Source organism: Camelus dromedarius, chromosome 20, assembly GCF_036321535.1.
Source record: "Camelus dromedarius isolate mCamDro1 chromosome 20, mCamDro1.pat, whole genome shotgun sequence".
Classification (NCBI taxonomy): Eukaryota; Metazoa; Chordata; class Mammalia; order Artiodactyla; family Camelidae; genus Camelus; species Camelus dromedarius.
In genome coordinates this window covers 13,313,939-13,339,171 of record NC_087455.1, presented here as the reverse complement: position 1 = coordinate 13,339,171, position 25,233 = coordinate 13,313,939, and the positions used below count along the sequence as shown (strand labels likewise).

The window sequence follows — 25,233 nt, the reverse complement described above, 5'->3', positions numbered from 1 at the left end:
TAACTTTTAAGTTGTTTTCCACCACATGTAGAAAAAAATCCTAGAAACTCCCTAGTGTAGAGATAAACAGTCCCACACAATCCTGTCTCTTCCAACTTCTCCATCCTCACATCCTAATTCTTCAGTGTTTCATTCACAGTGTCAGGATGAGAAGGTTTCCAGGTAGGGAATGGGGAAAAGCATTCCAGAGAGGGGTATTCTATATGCAAAGACCCAAAGGGATGAAGCAGCATAGCATGTTTAGGGAATTCTAAATGTCTTGGTATTTTCCAAGTCTATGATGCAAAAGAGGATGGATGGCTGGGCCTTCCAGACTAGCTTTCATTTCCTGCACTTTCGACAGACGAGGGAACAGAAATATGTGTCTACCCCAGGAGAAACAAAGTACAAGCGAGGTGATTTTTGGAACTGACAACTTCCATAACAGAGGCGGGAATGGTGAGAACGCGGCCCGTGAGAAAGCCTTTTTTTTCTTATTGAAGTATAGTCAGTTTACAATGTTGTGTCAATTTCTGATGTACAGCATAATAGTTCAGTCCTACATATATATACATATATTTGTTTTCATATTCTTTTTCATTTATAGGTTACTACAAGATATTGAATATAGTTCCCTGTGCTGTACAGTATGAACTTGTTGTTTATCTACTTTATATATAGTAGTCAGTATCTGCAAATTTCGAATTCCCAGTTTATCCCTTCCCATCCCCTTTCCCCCTGGTAAACCATAAGTTTGTTTTCTATGTCTGTAAGTCTGGAGAAAGCCCATGTTCATTTAAGCCAGGAAACTGGTCCTCAGGTCCACTGACTAGTGTGGAAAAGGGGGCCAAATGCTGTGGGATTGCCCACATTTTCAACAGAATCCCTGAATCTGGATTTTTTTATGAGAATTCTGCTCCCTATGCAAATCTATTCATTCATTCAATACTACATGCTGCCCTAAGCCCGAGGACACGGCAGAGAACAAAGCAGACAAAAGCGCCTACATTTGAGGTGCCTCTAGTCTAATGGGGGAGATAAATAATTATTAAAACTAAGTAAATTATTAAATATATTAGATGGTAATAGTGTTATGGAGAAAACTAACATGGGGAGGTGGTTGAGGAGGACTGGAGATGTGTTAATTTTAAATAAGGTGATTGGGAAAGACTTAACTGAGAAGGTGACATGTGAGAGCTCAGATGTCACATAGCTGGTTCATTCATTCACACATTCAGTGGCATTTATTGAGCACCTACTATGTGCGAGGCATGATTCTATGTACTGGAGGTAGACTGATGAATGAAGCAGCCAAGGTCCTTTCTCCCATCAAGATTGTATTCTTGCTGGGGAGACAGATAAACAAGGAACTAAGCAGGATAACGTCAGGTAGTGATTCTTTACAACAAAGCCAATAAACCAAGGTAATGTGTTGGACAGAGGAGGGGAGCAGCGGCTAGGTTGGACAGAGAGGTGGCAAAGGCCACTCTGAGTGACCACGGGCAGAATGAAGGGAGCCTGCTGCACAAAGGTCTGGGGAAAGGCATTCAAGGTCAAGGGAACAGCAAGAGCAAAAGCTTGTTCCATGGAAACAAGCCAGGCCATGGTGTTGTCTGAGTGTCAAGGGGTGATGCATTGGTTCATGGAACAGAGCAAAGCACATTCAGTAGGGAAAGCCATGGCCAAGGTCAGGCGAGGGCAAAACTGTAAAACAGAAAATGTTTACAGTGACTTCCTCTTCTGTTTCTCTAGACACCATTTCCTCCTCTACAGGTGCTTCCTTGGCCACGTCTAATCCCTGAGCTCATTCTCTTTTGAGCTTTCCCTCAGAAAAGGATCTGATAGCTCATATATACTAAAAAGTGAAAAAAAGCTGTTATTCCTCCTTAGGGTATTTACACTTCAATTACAATGATTGAATTATGAAATTCGATGCATCAGCTGTTTAGATGTTGGAGTATTTTATTATTATGGGAGTATATTAATTTCCTATGGATGCAGGAACAAACTCCTGCAAATTTACTGGCCTAAAACAACACACATTTATTATCTTAGCATTCTGGAGATCAGAAGTCCAGAATGAGTTGGCTGGGCTATGATCCTTTTGGAGGCTCTGGAGGAGAATCTATTTTCCTTTTCTAGATCCAAGAAGCTCTTGCCCGTATTTCTTGTCCTGTGTCACTCCAACCTCTGCTTCAGTTGTCACATTTCCATCTCCGATTCTGATGCTCTTGCTTCCGTCTCATAAGGACCCCATGATTACATTGACCGCACGTGGATAATCTCCCCATCTCAATATCCTTAACTTAATCACATCAGCAAAGTCCTTTCTGCCACATGAGGTAATATATTTGCAGGTTCCAGGGATTGAGGCCTGGACATCTTTGGGAGCCACTATTCTATCTACCACTGGGAGTAACATTTTGGAGTCTGTGAAATTAGACAACCAGATAGCTCCCTACTTTCAGGTTGTCTCTGCTTATTTTTTGTTGGAATTGTGGGAATAAAATTGTTCCGTAGTCTTTCTGAAGGGCAATTTGCTCAAGCCAACTGGGTAATTTTCCCTAGTCCAAGTTGGTAAATCCAGATAAGAGCGACTCTCATTGTGCCTGTATTTTTGAGCTCATGGTTTACCCACAAGGTTAATCTGAATGGCAGCTTCTGGGACTGCAGTTTCTGACCTCTCTGGAATTTTTAAAGCAAAGGTCTACTGAAGCAGAAATAGCAGGGGCTTGACTCAAGGACCTAAAAGGATGGACATTGTTTACCAAAAAGTCTCGATGATATAATGAGTACTACGTGTGGGGCCCAGTGAGTTGTTTTTGTTTCCTGGTGTCTGAGGGAGTGGTCCTGTTCCTGAACCTCCCAGCCGAGGGGTTGTTGAGCCCTGTGGGTTAATCTGTGGTTTCTCTGAACTGCTCTGTTTCCCATTTCTCAAAACTGGACACCTTGGGGGAAATGAGGCAGATCAGTTTTCATAAGCCAAACTCTGTCACAGTCCCTACTTAGAAGGGCTTGTTATTCAGACTTCTCCCACACGTAGCTTTGATCCATTACCATTTCCTCCTTCAAATTTCTGCCTTTTTCAGCTGCTTAGTGGCTTAGGATCTTTTCTACTCCAATCTCCTATTCTACTTACTGAGTTAGCATCTTTTCTTTTCATGGGCAAATTTTCAAAAGTCTGTGTCTTACTGATTTAGCAGCCACCATCTCCTGTCTACTTCTGGAGTTTTTGATGTGTCCACACTATATTGAATATTTGCTGATAAACAAAAAAGAAGAATTTAGCATGCACTCAACTGTTTGTTGTAATTTCCTAAACAATGGCTTACAGGGATTTAAAAATTATATTGATTTTAATTTTTGTTGTTACTTACATTGTGTTAAATCAAAGTTAGACTTTGGAAGAATATGAGTTATTATTTACACTTACTTATTAAAAAAACTGTGAGGGGGATTTACGGTGTTGACTTTAAATGGACATTGTCTGAACTGGAACAGGCGGCAGGACAGTTCAGTAAGAGTCTGAATTGAGAAACTGAAAGAATGGTTCTAGCATGCTAGAGCCTTAGGCTCTGGGTTGGCTCCATCACTACCACCTGTGTGATCTTGGGAGCAAGTCACGCAGCACTGTCAAGCCTCAGTTTCCTCCTCTGTTAAATTGGGGTCATAAGAATGGTATTCTTTCATAAGGTTATGAGAAATAACACTCTAGTATTAGTCAAAAGCTTGATACATAGCAGGCAGGCAATCAACATTTGTTGAATAAACGTCTCATGGTCAGAGTTCTTTTAACTTTGGTTACTTTGACGAGGGTCTGTAGACATAGGATTCAAAGCACTTAGTTATGGGCTCTTATATTTGGATAATATGAGACCAATACATTTATGGGAGGGCAGGGTGGACCATATTTGTTTCAACTCATCAGATATAATAAGGTCCCTGCCATGCATCAGACTGGCCAGCTGCTGAGCTATGTGCTAGGCATCATAAAAAGTTCTGAGTATACATCTTTACTACATCTGTGTGTAGTAAAATATTATTTAAAACTATGGTTTAAAACTGAAAAATAGTCACAAAAATACTGAACTTGTCCTGGTTGCTGCCAGTAACAATGATCACGGGTTTACTAAGCCAGTGTAACGAATTCTGGAAGAAAGTGTTTCCAAAGACCTCACTAGAACTGAAATTAAGATAGGGTGAATTTCTGCCTTTAAAAGGTAATTCTGGAGGCATTTGTATGGAGCAGAAGCAGTAACCCAGAGGCTGAATGCAAGGATCTTTCTCCATTTCCTAGATTCCCTTTGGACTCCCCCACTTGTCAGCACCATCTGAATCTCTACCTTTAAAGAATGTGGATCTTTGCAGGGGAGCGCAACGTTTCTCTCCTACAAGATGCAGCCACTACCAGGAAGGGAAGGACACTAGACCTTTGCTCCACCACTCCACTGGGGTAAAAGCTCTGTCTTACACATTTTTTCATGAGCTTGGACCCCGTCCATCTGGCCTCATTTCAAGGTTGGCTATGAAAGCCCCCAGGGGGCTCACTGCTCTTGCACTATCTTAAGCCAGCTATGACCCCCTTCCCAAGTCGCTCCTTCTCAGGCAGCCCACCCAGTGCTTGTAACCACCTGCTGTAGGGTCACCCAGGCTCACTTTGGAGGAAAAGTGGGTCATCCAACAGTGGCAAATGCAAACCCAGTTACTTCATCCAGAGACCACAGAGGGACACGGAGCGCGCGGGCAGGGGGGCCCCTATCGGGGTACCTCCGGGCTCTACCTGGTTGCCTCGACCCCGGCGTGCAGGGGGCGGTGCGGGAGGCCAGTCCCGGGCCCCGCCCCCTCCCCGCCTCGCGCCAACGGGCGGAAGTGACGCACGCACGAAGCCATTTCCGGCGGGCCGAAACTAGGAAGAAACTTGGAGCTGCCGAGGCGCCTGGCCGCCTCTCTCCGCTGCTCCTGTGCCCCGTGGCCCGGGCCGCGCCCAGCCTTCGGGAGCCCTGGCCATGGGGCAGCCCTGGCCGTCCGCAGTGTGAGGTGCGGGGCCTCCCGCGGGCTCCTCACACGGGCCGAGGGCGGGCAGGCGGGAGGCAGCGTTCCAGCCGTGGTCGCGGTCGCGGCCGCCTCTGCCCGCCCGGGCTCCCTGCATCATGAACATAGACGTGGAGTTCCACATCCGGCACAACTACCCCTGGAGCAAGTTGCCGGCCAACGTGAGGCAGGTACGGCTGGAACCTGGGGCCGGGGTCCCGCCCCGCCGCCACCTGCTCGCCGCGTCCTCGGGGCCGGGGCTGGCGCCTCTCCGCTGACTCCTGGCCTTCCCTCCGCCAGGGTCTCGGGATAACCGACCAGCAGCCCAGGGGTGAGGAGGGGACGGCCTTGGGGCCACAGGGGCAAGATGGGGCCGTTGCAAAATGGGATGTCCACTGGATTCGCCTGGCGCCCTTGCCCGCAGTCTCCGTTCAACCAGGCACTGGGCTAGGCACCTTCGAAACAGATGTAAAACACGGCCCTTGCCCTCCAGAACTTCGGGATGGTGGAAAGAGGCGAGAAACAAATGAATACGTTACAGGGCGTTAGCTGCTCACAGGAACCTGCGTGATGGTATATGCGAGCGCTCAGAGGACAGAGTCAGCAATTGTCCAGGGGGTTGTCAGCGGGATGTGTAGAAGAGGCATTTAAATTGGTCCTTAAAGGACCAATAAGAGATAGACAAGAGGGATTAAAGATTTTCCAGGGAGAGGGAAAGTCATTTTTAAAAGTTTGGACGAATGAAAGCATGTTTTGAGAGTAGTGAGCGACTTAGTATCACCAGAGTCTGGAGGTGTAGATGTATTGACGTGTTTGGAGGTGGGGCTTTGTGAGTGCGTGGTTGTGGTAGCAGTCAGGGCCAGATTTTGAAGGGCTTTTGTACTTTGTTTTGTTGAACTTTGGCCTCTCTACAGGATGGCTTTATTAGAGATGTTTCAAAAACAGAGTGACAGGAGGTCCTTGAGAATTTTCAAATGCTTGAGTATCATTTTTTCCTCAGTTGGTTAATATGTATCTGTTGAACACCTATGTGCTATGCCTTGTTTTAGGTGCGGATAATTTGCAGCAGTCAGTAAACAAAGGTCCTGTCTTCATGGAGTTTACATTTTAGTAAAGAAAGACAATAAACAAATAAATGAATAAATACATAATATGGCAGGTGGTGGTAAATGTTATGCAGGTAGTGATATGTGCTGCATAGAAGGCGCTGTTTTCCCTGGTTGTAGATTGACTTTCAAGTTTCTGCCGTTCTATGTGGTTGAGAGTGAAACTCTGTTTTCCATTGATGCTGGGCACTGGTATATTTGGAAAGTTTGTGATGGTGGTGGTGAAGGTATAAGAATTATTACTTTGCCTTCTTTCCCAGCTTGGGGTCTTAGTTACAGGAAATGAATAATTTGAGATTCTGGCAGTGCGTCATGTGGCAAAGAAAATGCTTTCACTTCAAGATTCCAAAAACACAGGAAAGTAGGAAGATAAATTTAACTCTTGGGTGGCAGCGGCCGCCCATGTGGCATTAATCTTGAACTGGAAGAAGAAAGTGCTAACCCTGAAGGAATAAGTTCTCTTGTTAAGCTTGAGTGAGGGCTTTGATGGCGCTTTTTGTTTCTAGGATTTTGTGACATACAGCAAGACAACTGGAAGAACCAACAGTCCTTCTCTTTATTTCCATTTTTTTCCTCTACTCTTCCTTTCACAAAAATAAATGTAGCATAAGAGAGGAAAGATGGATGATTCGATTATATCCAGCATGAATAATTGATTTTAATTAGTATTGGCAAAAGCATTTCTAAACCTTAGTCGTGTCTATTAAAAATAATCTCAGAACAGTGTTACAGTTATGTACAAATGTGACATTAAATTAAAACTTTCTTTGGTAAGATCACTTAAAAGAATAGCTGTTTTAGCTTAGGATAAGCTTCCACTTGTAGAAGATGTTGCAAAACCCATCTGCACAAACTACCTCATAGACTTTCTGTAGCCTTGCCACTGTTTTCCTAAGTTAGGCTCCACTTTGGATTACGACATCAGCTTTCTGTCTGGTCCCTTGCCCTCAGAAAAGGACCCTCCTATCTATTCTTCATTCTACACTGGGATGAGGCTTTGAAAATGCAAACCCAATCCTGTCACTCCCTGTCCCCTTAGATTACTTGTTGCTTCTTTTTGAATCCCAGATACTAACTCTTCGGGGAAGGTTACCCTAACCTAAATCTAGGGTGGTTGACCTCCAGGTGTGCTGCCCCAAAACTGTATTTCTCACCCCTAGTAATTATCCCACTATGTTGCATTTTCTGGTTATATTACTTTTTTTGCTTTTGTATTTTTAAGCACCTGTTGCATAGTTGGCTTTTAGTAAATATTTTTGGAGTAAATGAATGATAGCATCAGTCTGCGATTTTTTTTTCCCCAGGAGCTAAATAAAGCTCAGTCAAAACGTGGGGAATAGTCCTTGTATGGAAAGCATTTGTTTTTTTGGCATTACAGATACTAAGTACTTTGATAAGAGTTTCCAGTAAGTTTTGATGAGTTTAATTTGGAAGTGACTCATATTTCCCAGTTCTGAAAGCTGGGGGAGGGTGATTCAGAGTTTTTAAAAAATGTTTTTCATGCCAATAGTTTTTATATAAATGAAGTGAAATATTTTTATGTGATACGGCTATACTCACTTTCAAAAATACATTAAAAAGTTGTGGATTGGGTCATTATTTCAGGATTTTTCTGTAGTTTGCCAGTATTCATTGTTCAAAACAATTCATAGTTTTATTTTAAGGGATATGTTATAATGTTCTGTGTAATCCAAGAAGGGTCAGTTTAAAAAATATTGTGGTGGTTTTTTTTTTTTTGTAGAGGTGCCAATTAGGATTGGGGTTTGTAGGAGCAAAAACTTAAGAAGGAATTCTTTATGCTTTTGGCATAATCTGATGCACAATGAGTGTTTTACAGTCAGTTCCTGTGTCACCCCATCTGTTACAGTTCCTTTTATATGTAGCCCAACTTCATTTGTCAGACCTGGTCAGTATTTCTGCAAGGTCAACACTGCCTCAGAGTAAAATGACCTCCTTTAGTTGCCTCCTGTAGTGGCAACAGTGTTTTAAAATGAGAATGGTGGGAAATTTGGGGTAGGAGTGGAAGAGAAGCTGGTCTTCCTGCAAAAAGCAATTTTATTTTATGTACATGGGCAGTGAGGAATAAAATCAGCGTTTAATGTAGGTTTTAGTTATTTGTGTATACACACACATAGTGATCAGGACCAGTCATTACTTAATGACTAACGCAAAGACTTAGATGTTTAGTAGATAGCGTATTCTCTAATTGGCTTACGAATAATGGACCCTTATGTTTTGTATAAATGGCTTGATGTACACGTTTATCCTGGAGTTACCAGGAATAGAGTTTTGAAGGGAGAAAATGCTTGTAAGTTAGGATAAATTAAGGGACTTACCTTGAAGCAGAAGAGCAAATCCTTAAGTTTGGAAGTTGCTAAGATTTTAGCAAATTGTCTGCTCTGTATGTGTGTGTTTGTGTTCCTTGAGAAAGAGACTTTTATTTGGCAGTAGAGCTAGAGGAAATCCTTTAAAAGTTTTATAGGAAGCCCAATATTTTGAATCCCCTAAATATCTTCAGTACTGACCCTGGCTTTGATGCTACATGAAAGATGGGAGAGTAGGTACTCTACTATGCACTTTACTCCTAACTACTCATAATGTTAAAATATGAAAACAACACAGGCACATACATTGTGGCAGTAGTGTGGGCTGTGGTTTAACCAGTGATAAATCAGTTAACGTAGATACAGGAATAAAGATTTTTAGTTTTCTCACATTATATCCCTTTCTTCTTAAAATGCTACTCACCAGTGGTTCCAGTTATGTGCCTGATTGTTTAGATGTGAGTTCATTTGTCTTGTAAAGGTTGCCTTGAGTGGAAATATGTGTATGGACATTTACCTTTCAAAAACTTATGAGTAAGAAGTGTATGAACTGAGTCCTCTGATCTTTCTGTCATTAATCTCTTAAGATGTTTAATTTTATTTTATAATGTGCTGGAAAGATCATACCTAGTAATTAGAAAAGGAGGGTAGCAGTCACATATTAAGTTTATGGTCTCACTTTGAATATAATGTTAGCTATAATCAGACACACTGATTCTTTGCTTTCATGAGTACCCAGTTTTGAACTTAAAATACCAGATTCACAGCTAGAAAGTGTTTTGCTCATTAAAAGCTCTATCGGAATTCTAAAATTGTCTAATGTTTCCTGATGAGGCTATGAGATGACATTTTAAGAAGTAATCTTATCATTTAGAGGTACATTTCAAATGTACATTCTCCAGAAATCTTAATATTTAATAATCATAGCCCTCAACTATAGTTATCAGACAGGGATCTCTCTTTAGTTGTCATTCTTAAATTTAAATAAATGAACTGCAAGAGACGGTTAATCCATCCACACAAATCGGGGACAGTTAGGAAGGAAATCTTTATCAGTAGAACTTAGTTTTTTATTAACTTAAGTGAAGTTACGCTCTCAAACTGCTTTTATTTGATAGTAAATACTTTAGATAATTTCAGTAAGTCCTTTTAGAAAGGCAGACTGAAAAGAAACACGCTGAATTTTTGTTCTAATACCATAGCAGGAAATTAGTATAATAAAATTTAGGAAAATCTTCTGTACTCTGTTCTGGAAATTAGAGATTCCTGAATAAAATTAGGGGGCATGGTATTGAAATTTTATGGAGGAAAAGTACTATAGTTTAGAAACTATTTTAAATCTATTTGAAAATTTTTTTTAGAGTCTTGGAAATTCACAGAGAGAATATGAAAAGCAGGTTGTCCTGTACAGTATCCGCAATCAGTTACGATATAGAAGCAACTTAGGTAAGTAGACACATTTCTGCAGTGAGCTAGAACTGACTGTTGCTGAGTTATTATTTTCATAAACCTCTCTAATCTTTTATATATATATTTCATAGTCTGAAATTTTCCCATGTACAGACTTTAAGAAACTCTATACTGACCCATTATACCTAACAACAATTTGCATTAGCAAGTAGATATTTATTTCTAATTCCAATGAAAATAATTTTTTAGAGTATTGTTTAGAGATTCATTTTATGTATAGAATATTTATTTTGATTCAAGTGTCCTCATTTTCCTTTAGGTGAGAAAATATGCCAAAAAAGAAGTACATTACTTCTTAATAATTTTTACTTAGAGTTTTGTTTTGGTCTTTATAAATTTTCCAAATAATGTAACTTTAATGAAGACTCTATAATAATTGGAACAGATTTTAAATATAGTTGTTTTCATGGTTTTTTAAAAAACTTTTTTTAATGTTTGCTTTTTCTGTGTCAGGTTACTTTGTTCTGTTACCCTGCTAGTCTTCCCTCTTATATGTTACTCTCATGTTAAGCATAGTATTTCAGAGATAGGTTTTCTACTTAAACATTTTCCATGGAAGTCAGAGACCTTTTTACATTTAAAACACACAAACCAGCAAATAATTGTAAAAAAAAAAAAAGGCTTGATTTCCTAGAAAACTGCCATTCGGTTCGGCTGTCTTGTAAAGTATCATAGTAAGGGATTGGATAGATCATAGCTTACGTTTTATACCTTTTAGGGAGACAGTCCATGCTCACTTTCTTTGCTTTTTTGATTCGGTAGGAATTTTCTCTACTTATCTGTCCCATTATACGTTTTACTTATATATGTTGAAGTTTATTTCTTGTGGTATAATTGTTCTTTGTTCCAACTTAGATTATTTTATTTGTTCTCTTACAATTTTCATACTTTTCTTTTTAATTAATATTAGTTTGTAAAGTATTTCTCCTTGTATTTGTAATTATATGTAAGTATAGGACATATGAAAAAAACTGGAGAATTCCCCTTTTTCCCCCAGTTAAACATGTCAAGAAAGATGAACGAAAATACTACGAGGAACTGTTAAAGTACAGTCGAGAGCATCTCATGCTGTACCCTTACCATTTATCGGATATCATGGTGAAGGGCCTGAGGATAACACCATTTTCATATTATACTGGGATTATGGAGGTGAGTATACGTGAATCTTTAAGGATGGGGTGGGTGATGATCAGCCCTGCAGCACTTGGCCCAGTGGACAGTGTTTCTGAGTTTATAGTGTAAAAAAGTACAGTTGGTTACAAGGTTAACTGTTTTAACGACACTTGTACAAGTAGTTGTCATTATCAATGTTTTCACAGAGGGAAAGGATCTATTTTCATTCTGTGTTCTTGAAGATTTGTTGTCCCTTTGTACCACTGTAGCATTAGTCAGTCTAAAATTTGTTGCTTTTAATACATGATTACGGTTGAAAATGTGGGTGACAGAATTGAACATGAAGCTCAGAGAAACATCATGTATTTAGCTATTCTCTAACAGTAGAAAGAATAAATGATCATAGAGACCCAACGTTGTATATTGCACATGTCAGAAGAATAGAAAAGTATTGGTAGCCCTGGCTGCTAATCTTTCCACTAATATTAACTATTAGATGTTAGCCTTTTTTGCGAAGGCAGTTTTTAGTCCTGTGTTGAATAGCTTTTAATACTGGTTATATACTATTTTTAAGCCAGCTTTATGTAAAGGTTGGCAGTGTTTATCTAGTATTCATTTGCTACTTAATTCCATTTGAGAGCTACTGTGCTGGGCTCAGTGGCCACTTGAAGAGCAGAGCACAGCCTAGGACAGAAGGAGTTCAGTAGTGAGGTCTGCTCCCTTTCGCATGTGCTGCCTTCGCGGGAGCTCCCTTTGCCTGTCTCCTTAAACTCCTTCTTCATAGGCACTTCTGTAGTCCCATGTCTCCTGTTTCCAAGGAAAGGCAAAGTAAAGCTTGAGGCCTGACAGCCCAGGTTTCTGTCAGTCTCTGTCCCTAGAACCAGGGTAGCATAATGAAGGTGGCAGCTGAGCAGTAAGTAGAGTAGTTGTTGCTGTCTCTGATTATTTTTCTGGTTTTGTCCACATGTTTGGGGGAGATAATAGAGCAAGGTCTTGTCCCATTTACCAGCTTTCAGTTACATCCATGTGCTTGCTGCTCTCTGGTATCCATTCTTAACACCATTGGCCTATAGCTCCTGGGTTGAAAACGGGTCTTAGGCCCACTGTAAACAGTTGGTTTATTACTGGAAAAACAGATGTGAGTTGGAAGAAGCTGGATACTAAGTTTACCTCTTGCTTGTTGGGACTCGGAGGAGCCAAGACTGCTGAGTGGTTAAGATCTCTATTGGCAGTGTGTGTCTTGGATGCGTGTTGATGGAACTGTGACATGTTTTCAGGCCTTTTCTCGGGGTAGGAGTCTAGGATCATGTATGAAGTGTGGAGAGGCTGGAGCCCTGAGCTGTAATAGACGTATTCCTTGCATAGCTTTTACAGGGCAATGGTCTGTGATTCAGAGTGCTGTGAGAAACCCAGATCTCAGCTTCTGATCTTCACTTAGTAGGTTGGGTCCATGTGGAAAGTGCCCCTATGTGACATGCATGCTTTAGGTTACCAAACTCTGTTCTCAGCTCTTCGTGTAATAATTACTATTTTTCTCCTTGGCTGTAGTAACATACACATGTTTTTATCTAAGGTTGTTTTGCATTTAACTGAAAAATTTTTTGTCTTTTTAAAAGGACATTATGAACAGTGAGAAGAGTTATGATTCATTGCCCAATTTTACTGCTGCTGACTGTAAGTACTTAATTATGCTGAACGAGGTAATGTTTACGGGGTGTCTTTGTGCATGCATGTTATTATCTGTCAGTATCGTGTTTTTAACCTGAAAGACTTAGAAGATGAGAACAGCAAGCCACATTAGTGAGAGGAATTTTATCAGGTGATACAAGTCAAGAATAAGATTTAGTTTAAGTCAAAGAGAGGAATATTTTAGAGTGGTAGAATCAGAAAAATGGAACTAGTCTCTATATTTCTAGAGGATAAAGTTCTTTCTGTTACTTGGGTTGTGTTGTGTACCAAATGAGGGAAGAAAATTTGTGCACAGTATTTTTGCAGCATGCTACACAGTTGTTGCATAATTTGCAGGTGTTTTATTATGCTTATTTTGATGAAGTGCATATTTGAAAATGTGGCATAGTTCTGTTATGTTAGGAAGGAACTTTTGCTGAGAAGTACATTTGGACTTCCTGGAATTGGGGGGACTTCTGCTTTTTAAAAAATTTTCTCATTTAATGTCAAAAAATGTCAGCTTGAATTCATTTCTCCCAGTAGGTTTTCTTATATATTTTGCTTGAAGAATTCCATTTACTTTGATATTGTCAGTAAGCAAAAGATGAACATAAGCCAAAGATTTTTTCCAAAGAGACTTGTGAGCATACTGACATATCAAAATATATTAAGTGATTTTAAAGGAAAGGCCCTTTCTTTTAGGTCTAAGACTTCTTGGCATAGGAAGAAACCAGTACATTGATTTGATGAATCAGTGTAGATCATCAAAAGTAAGTTGTTTCCCTTTCTTTCTGACTTCATGACATGTCTTCTTTATCACACAATCTGATTACTTTTTTTTTAAGTAGTAGGAATAATGAATTGTGATTTCTTTGATCAAATAAAATATGCTTAATACAGAAACAATACAAAACAATTTGTCAGTATTCTCTAGGTTATAGCTTAAGTAATTTATTGAATTAAAATATTTAGGGCATAGAGCATTTCATTTATTTGTAAAAATTAATTTTGTTCTGCTGCTCTTTTTACCTGTTCATTCCACTCCCAGGGTTCACTTCATGGATGAAATCAGTGCACATTTTCCAAAAGCATTTTAAGCTGGGTTTCCTTTGAATGTCTGGATTTAGATCCAGATTTAATGATAGTGTTTTGAAGTAATTTATTTTGAAATAATTTACGAATGACTTTCTCCAGTCAATATACCTAGAATACTTTATATTTTAAAACATGAGATTTTAAAAAAGGTATTTATTTAGCCTGTTAGAAATAATCTTGTTATACTATGATTAATAAAAAAGTAGTAATTTTAGGTTGATTGCAAATTCTCAAATATTTGTATCATTGCAGAAATTTTTCAGAAGGAAAACAGCCCGTGATCTTTTACCAGTGAAGCCCGTGGAAATTGCCATAGAGGCGTGGTGGGTGGTACAGGCTGGATATATCACAGAAGATGACATAAAGGTAGATGTCTTTGAAAGTTAAACATTGAATTTTTATTTTTAAAATTATTTCATAATTTTATAATAGAGTTACATTTTTTTTTTTTTTTAGGTAACACTGTTTGGTTTTCCTGAAGGAAATTAAACTTAAATTCAATATTATAAATGATGTGTAGGCTAGAATATTGACGGGTTTCCAAAATACTCTTTTAATAGAGACTTGACTTGGTTTGTGTACAATAATCGGGGAATTTTAATTAGAAGATTCACGTGAAGTGACACGATGCTGCAGCTACCAACAACAATATGGGCTGACACTTTCCGAGCACTTGCCATGTGCTTGATGTGCCAGGCACTACTGCAAGTGCTTTTTATGTTCTAATTTGATTCTCATAACAGCCCCAGAGGTATGATTTGTAGCCCATTTCCCACGTGGGGTAGGTGAGCACAGAGAAGTAAAGTAATGGCTCTAGTCACAGTGGTCGCCACGGTCCAGAGTTTAACCCAGGCAGCCTGCTGTGCTCTTAGTCTCTGTGCTGAACTTCTGTACTGACGTGGCAGGTGCTTTGATAGGGCAGTAGTGTCAAGATCAAAGGAAATGCTATTCGCAGTGGTCAGACCACATCGGATATAAGCTTTATACATTTTAAAGAGATGTTGGTTTAGAGGAAAGGAGCGGAGCCACAGGTGAGGAGCCTAGAGACCAGGTCGTATCCGTGTGGCTGAAGAAATATAAGTGAGTGTGTGGACTTTTTTTTAATTTGCTTTTTTTTTTTTTAAACTTCAGAGGACGGAATAAATCCAGTGAGTGCAAGGCTTAGAAATTCTGCTTCAGTATGTTTACTTCCTAGCAGAGATGTCAGACTGTATCATAAGATAGTGATCTTCTTGTCACTGATGATCATGTGGACTGTGAATAAACTTTTGACTTGAGAGATTTAGAATCAGCAAATGGATCAGATTCCTATTCAAAGGAGACGAGTAAATATTAGTATTTGTTACTGAACGCATTACTTACCAGCAAGTATTTGCCCTTACGGTTGTGTATTTTGGCACCTTAATTGATGGTTATATGCGAAGCTTTTTTGTTTGAATTCTAGAGTAAAAAACGAAAAAAATAGGTAGTTCATTCAACTAATGACATGCAACCATTGATTTAAACATGAATAGATTTGAGGAGTCTTGCGAATTAGTTCATTTGGATGGAACTTAACTGGAAATATTTTGCTTTTCTTAGATATGCACTTTGCCTGAGAAATGCGCTATTGACAAGATCATTGATGCAGGCCCTCAGCTCTCGGGATCCCTAGATTACAATGTAGTACATAGTAAGTGGTTAGTAGAAATGGTCTTTTGTCAACATAAAAATCTCTTTTAAGCCATCAACAACTAATAGCAATTATTTATCCATTAGATAAGAATAGTAATATTTCTTAAGGCATGTTATTGTTTGAAATGTGACCTCAGCCTATTGTTTTCCTGTGTGGCTAAAATTACGTAGATTAGAAATCGATACAAATGAATCATAAGAAAAATTTTGCAGTTCTAAGCATTTGAGGGAAACTGAGATTTGAAAGCTTAGATATAATTCTTTTCTTCTATTTTACTTTTTTCATTTTCACATAGCATTAAGTTGTAAGAATCTTTACAGAAAATCAGGAATAAAGTTTTTATTTTAATTACGAATGTTTACTATTCCATCTAAAACAAGATACTTCTGCTTCTATAGGTTTATATAACAAAGGATTTATTTATCTGGATGTTCCAATATCTGATGACAGCTGCATAGCAGGTAAGTATGTGCCAATATTTTCCAGTGTTTTTTTGAAAGGTTACTGGGTGCTGGGCACTGCTTATCACCCTAATAATTTAGACACGTCATTCTAGGATCTTCAGTGTTAGAATTTTCCAAAGAAAACACTTCTGCTTCATATTGTAACACATTGTGGTGATTTTACTTAATTCCTTATTTTCATCTTATTACACGCTGTATTAAAATAGTAGAAATCTGAGATAAATTTCTCACAATCCTAAATCAAATCAGCGTTTTTATAAATTTATGTCACCTTTTAGACCTTGTTAGTGTATAAGTTTCTACATATATTCAGTAATCTGGAATTGTATATCCTGCATTTTTACCTGACCTGTGTCATATTTTTTCATGTCGCTATCATCTTTTTTTTGTCTTTATCTCCTCCCCTCTTCACCCACCTCCCCGAGTTAAGTCAATATTAAGACTCTTGTATATTTCAGTTTATTAAACCATTTCCCCTATTGCTGGTTATTTAGATTATTTTCCCCCTCCTCCCTTTATTTATTTATTTTTTTGCCTCAGTGGTGATATGGTTAACATCCTTGAACACAGAATAGAGCTTTTTTTTTTATAGATTAGATATCTTACCAATTTATAGAAGGGGCTTATAGTTCGATTATGCATTACAAGTGTGTTTTCCATCATATCTTTCAGCTGTTGTTCTTGTTTGTGATATCTTTCACCATTCTAAGATACTTAATATTTGTGTAATCAAATATAAATTGTCAGAAAATTCCAGAGACCTTACTATTAACAACTGAGTGGTGATAGGGCTTATTATAAAAATACTCCCTCAGATCAGTCGTCATGCTCTGGCGCGTCCTCACCTTCATTTGTTGGCTTGTGTTTATGGCCAGGCCTTCCTTGTCTTTTTTAAAAATGATTTTCTTTGCTATTTCCAAGTATTTTTCTCTACATTTATTTATTTTTATTAAGTTTTTTTTTGAGTAGGCAATAACTATGATATAAAATAAAAAATATGAAAACGTCTGCTTTCCCTGCCTAGCCCTAACCATTCAGGTCCTCTCCCAGTCACCACTCCTAAGTTTTGTGTATATTCTTCCAAAAACAGACTTGTGTATATGTATATGTCCTTTTTTGTGTGGTTATATTCTTACACAGATGGTATATTCTAGCTCATACTTTGCTTTTTTAACTTAATATATTTTGGAGATGTATATTATATATACATCCATATCATATATGGATATATCATTCCATATCTCTTCATGTAGCGTTGCCTCATTCTTTTTGCCTAGATGTAAATTGTATGTTTCTCACCTCTTTGTGCCTTGGTTTCTTCATCTCTAAGGTAGGGGTATAGTTTTGAACAACTCTTAATGTTAAGAAGATGAAGTAAAATTGTATATGTAAGGTAGCTGGCAGTATAGCCTGGCACTCAGTAAGTGTTCAGTAAATGTTTGCACTTACTATACACACAGCTGATAGTGTAGGAAAAGAATTACTTACATTAAAAATGGGATTACTATAATATTTCTAAAAAGAAGCTTGATCCTTAAGAGTTCTTGGATGACTGGAAATATGGGCAGCAGTAAATTAGAAAATGACATGAACCAGATCTGTAAAGTGAATAACCTGTCCTGAAATGTACATTGTGCTTTTTCACAGTCTTCATTTTGACCACCTGAATTTTGTCTTATTTCTCTCTCTTGGGGATAATTTAGTTTTGGGTACAATTAGGTGGTGTTTGGGTTAGGGGATACAGGGACGCCCAAATCCTGCTAGGGCCTTGGCACATGCCTTCTTCCCAGGACGTTCTCAAGGGAAGTGTGCCCACAGGGAAGAATGGCAAAGGAAAGCTTGGTGCCTCTTTTTTATTGGTTGGGCAGAGTGCTCTAGTAAAGTGGATTAGATAGGGCATCTGGACCAGAGAGATGGAGAGAAGTGAATATGAATAGACTGTCAGGTGGAGCACAACAGCCAGACAGCCTCTTGTGCTGAAGAGGGTGTTGACCCTCTTCCTGTTGAGGAGGATACAGACTAGAAGGCCCCAAAGAGCAAATTATACCGTTGACACACATGGCAGTCATGCAGATGAGTTTCCCTCTTCTCAGGATGGACTGGGGATGATAGGAGAAAGGTGGAGAGCCAGTACTTTCTGACCACTGGTTTTGTTTAGTGTGGCAACTCACAGTCCTTTCTCTTCTTTAGACCAGTCACCCCTGCTGCCTGAGAGGCATCAGACACACACCCGTGGCAGGCTTCCCCATTCTGAAGCAGCCCCAGTCCCCCTGCCTTTCTACCAGCTTCGTGCCTCCAGCACTTCCCAGTAATGCTGAGAGGTCCATGGGGATTAAATTACTTGTAGGATTTATGCTCTAACATCAGAGTTGACTCTGTGTAGACAGTGTTGTGTTGTATGTGACCTTAACTTTGGGAGTTTTAGAAAAACTTCCTACAGAGTTGATAAAATGAATCAAAAGCTGAGCTCAGTTCCTAAGTCAGAGGTCTCTTTTTGAATAGATAATCTGAATTAAATTTTCTTGTTTTATAAAATTGTATAACTGAGAAAAGTCTATTTTGTTTATTTTAGTTCCTCCTCTTGAAGGTTTTGTAATGAACCGAGTGCAAGGTGATTATTTTGAAACTCTACTCTATAAGATATTTGTTTCAATAGATGAGCATACTAATGTTGCAGAGGTAAGTGTGACAACATCTTATGAGGGAATTAATCTCAAGATTATAAAATAAGTTTGTGTAGAGTAGGTAAAATTATTTAGATATAATTAAAATATTTTCAAAATCCATACATGGTTAGATCTTAGACCATATGTATATTGAAATTTTTTAGTTAATAGCTTATACTATTGTTAAATTAACTTTTTAAATGACTTTACAGTAAAAGCATTGTGTACGATTGATTGATCTAGAAATTTTTTTATTTTAAATGAGACAAAATTAAAGAGTGAGTTAATTGTTACGGTCATTGCCTGAATTTGTGCTACTCTAGGCATCTCAGAGCTATGGAAAGAAGAAAATTCTGATTTCAAAATTTATTCAGTCTTTCAGTTCTTAGTAATTTAAATTTTGCTGATTTTGGTTAAATTGCCTATTACAACTGTGTAACATGCTGATAATTCTAAAAATGTAAAATAATTTTTTATTTTCCAGCTCGCAAATGTCCTTGAGATAGACCTATCCCTGGTCAAGGTAATTTTTATACTCTTTTTCACTTACGATAGGAATGCTGAATGGATTATCGATTTTTGTCTTGATACTGAGAAACGGAGGCAGTGAGATTCTTTGTAGCTGTCAGAGGAAGTGTGCACACTCACAGGGTGCTTGCAAAGACATAGAAGAGTAAGATAAGGGCCCTGAGCCAGTATTCTGCCCCACGGACTGAAAGCAAGCGGTCACACGTCTGTGCACTGCAGGAAGCAGCCCATCCAGTGTCTTGCAATAAAGTCAGTTGAAGCCAACGACTCCTGCTTCTTTGGGGGTGGCTCTAGGGAGGGCCAGGCCAGATGGTTGGAAGCATTCCGCTCCCACATATGTGAAGACTGTAAGGGAAGAATAGGCTACTGAAAATTGTTTTTTCTGGTTATGGTGTGAAAATGTTTGAGGATCACTACAAGCATAGTCTATAACAGTTTTTTCTCTCTACCTTCTGACATCTAGTTTATTTCAAAGGCTCATTTCCCTTCTGTTCCTTTCAGAATGCTGTGTCAATGTACTGCCGATTGGGGTTTGCCCATAAGAAGGGACAAGTAATAAATTTGGATCAACTTCACTCATCATGGAGGAATGTTCCATCTGTAAACAGATTAAAGTAACTCATTTATTTAGTATGGGATACTAGACTTTCTTTTTGGAAAAAAAATTCAGTTTTACTTACAAAAATTTTACTTATTCAATCTGTTGATTGAGGTGAACCCTATACATTCATGGGTTTCAACCTTGTGTGTGTGTCATAGCTCTGATAATCTTTTTTAGAGTCTGATGAAAACTAAGAACCCTTTCCCCAGAGAAAGGCTTATATGATATTTTACATATAAAGGGTTCTTGAATTCCCTGCATCCTATCCATAGGTTTAGTTAAGAATCTTTGCTCTCTGTGCAGAGCATTTTGGGGCTACACCTCAATTTGGAGCTTGAATATAAGACTGGATTTAGATGGATGTCCATAATTTAAATACTGACTTAAGTAGCTGTTTTTTATATGATCATTTATATGATTTTTTAAAAGTGAATGTTTTCTTCATCAATAGGAGTACTTTAGATCCACAAAAGATGCTCCTATCATGGGATGGCGGGGAAAGTAGGAGTCCTGTACAAGAAGCTTCATCGGCTACTGACACTGATACAAACAGCCAAGAAGATCCAGGTTAGCAGTAACTCAGTTTGAGTCTGTCTCTAGATAAGCCATATGCCTGCACCTCCACTCGTAAAGCAAACTCCAGGCTTATGGTTATTTTGTAGTTTGTTCTGGTTCATTCATTCAGTATGCAGTCCTTGAGTACTTAGCCATATGTTGGGCACTGTGCTAGGTATTGGGTGTATAAAATTGACAGGAATATGATAGTTTCCTTCTAAAAGCTAAATCTGGAGAGTGTAACCACAGAAACCACCACAGTGTGAGAAGCATTAATGGTGCTTGTGGGGAGCGAAGAGAAAGAGCCGTGTTACTGCCCAGAGAGGTTTGGGGAGCCTTCATGGAGAAGATGGTGCTTGGGCTATAAGCTGGCGAGCAAAGAATGACCATAGCGTGGGCAAGGCACAGAGGGAGGCAAAGCATAGTGGACGAGGGGGCTGCACGTGGCTTTGTGTTGCATAGGGCACAGCAGCATGGGTTCCATTCCTCCCGTCAGTAGCTCTGTCACCTGAGCCAGGTGACTTGCCTGAAGAGGTTAGGCTGGGTAGTCTTACTGATTTGACAGTCATCAAGGCTTGGTTTATTATTTGTTTTTTAAAAATTCAGTACAAAAGGGAGTGCCTTAAAAAAAGGTTTTTTGGGTTTTTTTTTTAAACTTTATGTAGGAGAAAAGTAGGTTTGGGACTGCTTTTGACTACAATATTGCTTATATTTCATTATGTACGTTCCAGTTATTAAATAAAGCTGAAATGAAATACTTTCTCATTCCAAGTGGTAAGCAAAGAGCAGTTTTCATTTCCTTGGTTTTAAATTACAATTTTTTTTTTCAGCTGACACAGCCAGTATAAGCAGTTTGAGTTTGTCTACGGCGTATACAAAGCGTATTGCATTCCTGTTCGACTCAACTCTTACTGCCTTTTTAATGATGGGAAATCTTTCACCAGTAAGTCAGATCTCTTGTTTAAACATGGAAATGTTTAAAAGAAAGATTAATTATAAAATAATTCAGTGTTTTATGTCTTTTTTAAAATACTAGATTTATTCCTGAAAATGCAGCCCCCTTTGTTTTATATTTTATATAGAGGAGTATTGTAACTTTTTAGTGAATGTAAGTAGAAGAATCAGCTCCTCACCTCACGCAACTTGAAGTTTAAATATATTGGAAAGCATAATATAAATGTAAGATGTTATACTTAACATTGAAAGAGAAAACTAGAACTTACTAATAATAGGCTCATATAAAAAGTACATTTTAGGTTTTTTGTTTTTCTTTATTGCAGAACTTGAAAAGCCATGCAGTCACAATGTTTGAAGTTGGCAAACTCTCAGATGAGTCTCTGGACAGCTTTCTTATAGAACTAGAAAAGGTAAATCTAGATAGCTTGTTACGGGATTTTGGAGTTTGGCATTTGGAACCTTTTCTTGATAAAACATCAGTTATTGATTATGTGGATTTTTGGTGTATTCTTGCTGTTCCTACCTCATTCCCACCTTAATACTGTGGCAGTCATTTAGACTTAAACATATTGAGCAGATGAATGAGTTTTGTGATTTTAAAAAAGTAATTTGTCTAATCTAACTCTCAGCATCAGAGTTATATGTTTAATATAATGAAGAAATAAGGTACAGAAATTATGTCTGTAGTTTTTTTAAATTACATTTTTGTAAGGTAGCCTTTAATTTTTTTTTTTTTCCAACATGATTCTCTAAGATCTACTCTTCAACAATTTTATTTGAAGTTTTTGTTCCACTTATCTGAAATCCGGACAGTGTCCCTGGGTATCCTATTTATGTTCACTCTCACTATCCCTTTTAGCATCTTGAAGACTTCAGGCATGTTTGTTCTTAACCATCTTTTTCCCCGTGAGTACAGCCCTAGTTTTCCTTAGCTCTAAATCTTGATTGCCCTCTTGGTGTTTTTCATTCCCTGGATATTTTATTCTGTCCTCTGCTCTTATGCAAACAGTTCGTGTTCCTAATCTGTTCCTTGACTAATAATTTTGGTATCTTCTGTGCTTTAATGATGAACTCTGTGTATACTGAGAGAGTTTTTGATGATTTTGTAATTCCTTTATATCTCAAAAGAAAAAACTTAAAACATTCTTTTCCAGTGCTCTTTCTGCATAAGATTTTCACCATTTTAGTGCATGAGATAATTCTTGTTATTAATTGGTCTCTTTAACTTTTATTTTTATATTTTCATTATTCCCTCAATGCTTTTAATATCTTGTTAACCCCATTTCTTACTGTGCATCATCTTCTGCCAATAAAATTTTTATATTCTAGCACATTTTAACATCAATTTTCCTGGTTCTTATTTTTCCCACCTCAACCAGTCTTTTATCAAGCATAGCAAATTGGAGATCTGTTTAACCCTTTATATATCTGTATATATATATTTTTTTACCACAGTCATTTTTGGGAAAGCCTTTCAGTCTGAAATTCAGTTTTTAAAAAGTTTAACTATTTTTTAAGAAGTGTCATCTTGATTAAACTTAAATTGGTTGATCTTACTAATTTAATGCAAATCTAATTTAGTTATTTCCCCCTGTAGACCTGTCCTCTTATTTTCTTTGTTGTTTCTGGGATGTATGTGTTTTTCCATATTAAATAGGTGACTGGCTCAGTGTCAGCGAGCATGCGTTAAATTGATGTTAAGCCCAGTGAAGATAGTTTTGTCCACTACTTTGTCCTTACATCCTAGAGAGGTCATAGCACATAACATGGACTTAGTTGAGTGATTTTAAGCTGTATGTTCAGCTTTGTTGAATCACATACTTTATTGTCCCTTGTGATACAAAGTTGTGAACTGGGTGATAAGATAGTGGCATCTTGGGAGCACTTTTCTGGATGAAGCAGAATATATATATCAGAGTTTTTTAAGCACCCTGTTTGAATCATATATGGAACATATAATGGTGTGGTTTAGCATTACTTGATTGCTAAAGTTGTTGGTTTTACTTGTTGGGTAGTTTCTGTCATTTTCAAAGGTGTAGTCAGTTGGAAGCTCAACTAAGATTGAGGTTAATATTTGTTTAAATATTGCCTGGGCAAATTTTTTATTTACTGACTTTTAATAGTGTCCTAATATCTGTAGTGTCTGGTTATATATTTGAATGGCATGAGAGTGATATTTGTTGCAAAATTTATTTTCTCTTCATTTAGGTTCAGAGCACTGGTGAAGGAGAAGCACAGAGATATTTTGATCATGCGCTTACTCTGAGAAACACAATTTTGTTTCTGCGTCATAATAAAGATCTTGTTGCACAGACTGCACAGCCAGACCAACCCAATTATGGTATGATAAATATACTTGACTTTCAAGACATGATCCTATGGAACTTCTTTCTAAGAAATTAAACAGGTCATGCTCACTTATTTGATCATCACTTATTCAAAACATTTTGTGTAGACAGCACATTGAATTTATAACTGTTGGCATGTTTTGCGAACTTCTTTGCTCATCAACTGTTTCTTACCTTATTTTATATTTTCTCCTCTCATGTACCACTGACATTTGTAGTATTTAAATTTGTTTAGTACCTGCAAAAAGAGTTGGAGTGTTAATTTAAGTAGCTGAAAGGGATTTAGAACAAGCATTGCTTTTGAGAGGTGGAAACATGCCAAAATTTATTTAGGGGGCAAGAAATACCAAGAATGAAAGATTCATTGTATAAAGATAATAAACAGGGCCTTCCTATTCAAATGCTGCTATAATTACTGAAATATTTCTATAAAAAATAAGAAAGGGAATAGATAACCTCTTTTTAAAGGTTAAAGAAAGCAGTGATGGCAGTTTCAGTCTGTTGATGAACTCTAACGTGGCTGTTGCCCTACTGTGCTCTCTCAGTTTTGTGATAGAAGTTCCCAAACTTGAGGTGAACTGATGGTATTAGCTCCTCAGTTGTGGAATGGTACCCAGGAAGGTGTGTTCTTTTAAAAAATGCAGCAGTTTGGGCACCAGTGTAAGAATGTTACTCTGTGAATATAATTACATTGTGAAGTCCTTGGACATTCACAGGAGTTGCATTTTGGTATGTTGTGAATTTTTAGCAGCACTGTAATGTTGAATTTCCTCTGAAAGTTCTGTTTCCTGGCTACGAACCATCATTTTCTTAGTCATATCCATTTTCATTCCACTCCTTTCACCAGCATCTGACTTTCATTTCAGCTCACTTTTAAAAATTGAGAGTGGAATCATTCGTCATGTCGTAAGAGTTGTTGCAGAGGTGCAAACAAAGATGCTGGGTAGTTCGGCTGACTCAGACTAAACCCTCAGTATCTAGTGACTCCCTTCTTCAGTCTTGGAGGGTTTGGTTCAGAGTTATGCTTTAGCAGAATTATAAATGATTCCATGCTGGGGCTCTTTTTGAGATTATTCATAAATAATTAAAACTGAGAATATCAAATCCCCAGATACCAAGAGTCTAAAGCACTTATTGACAAGCATTTGTTGTTAGTAGTCATTTTTTTAGCTACCAGATAGATCAATGAGTGGCACAATCTTGAATATGTCAAAACCTGGAATTTCTGGGACTTTTTCTAACTTAGGAGAATGATGGGTTAGAATATTTGAACTATTCTGTTTTAGCTGTCTTTTCCTGCCCATCATAGAATCCAAGAATGTTAAGAGTGCACTAGTCACCAGCCAGGGGTAACTCATTTTATAAAAAAATTGAAGCCTATCTTGGTTAAACCTCCTGCACATTTAGTCATTAAAGCCTGTATGATTAGTAAATGGAAGATCTGGGACTTGAATCCATGTCTGTTGAATTTTATTTTTTCTTTGCTCTGTCCCTTACATTATCTTCTCTTGAACACTAAGGATTTTATTGATTTATTCATAAACAATCCATTGCTTAATAGATTGGGCTGAACTTTGTTTTTCACCATGAATAGTTATGTGTATCATCAACTAAGTTAAATGGTAAACCTAAACATATTCTGTATGAAAGTAG

The 25,233-nt window shown here is 38.0% G+C and overlaps 1 protein-coding gene across 3 annotated transcripts in view; it reads left to right on the top strand.

Moving 5' to 3' along the window:
- The window catches only part of FAM91A1 (family with sequence similarity 91 member A1), a 115,402-nt gene that overhangs the window by 71,219 nt on the left and 18,950 nt on the right, over window positions 1-25,233 (top strand). For 2 of the 3 annotated variants that reach the window (XM_064476864.1, XM_010988769.3), the window contains exons 1-15: window positions 4,882-5,201; window positions 9,802-9,886; window positions 10,908-11,059; window positions 12,640-12,697; window positions 13,394-13,461; window positions 14,039-14,152; window positions 15,368-15,458; window positions 15,860-15,922; window positions 18,498-18,604; window positions 19,076-19,114; window positions 19,621-19,733; window positions 20,172-20,287; window positions 21,106-21,218; window positions 21,556-21,642; window positions 23,441-23,573. In XM_064476864.1, the coding sequence (XP_064332934.1) occupies window positions 5,130-5,201; window positions 9,802-9,886; window positions 10,908-11,059; window positions 12,640-12,697; window positions 13,394-13,461; window positions 14,039-14,152; window positions 15,368-15,458; window positions 15,860-15,922; window positions 18,498-18,604; window positions 19,076-19,114; window positions 19,621-19,733; window positions 20,172-20,287; window positions 21,106-21,218; window positions 21,556-21,642; window positions 23,441-23,573 (1,411 nt within the window). In that variant the 5' untranslated portion in view covers window positions 4,882-5,129. Of the gene's footprint in view, window positions 1-4,881; window positions 5,202-9,801; window positions 9,887-10,907; window positions 11,060-12,639; window positions 12,698-13,393; window positions 13,462-14,038; window positions 14,153-15,367; window positions 15,459-15,859; window positions 15,923-18,497; window positions 18,605-19,075; window positions 19,115-19,620; window positions 19,734-20,171; window positions 20,288-21,105; window positions 21,219-21,555; window positions 21,643-23,440; window positions 23,574-25,233 lie in introns of those variants that run through there. The other variant, XM_064476865.1, reaches the window with a different exon arrangement.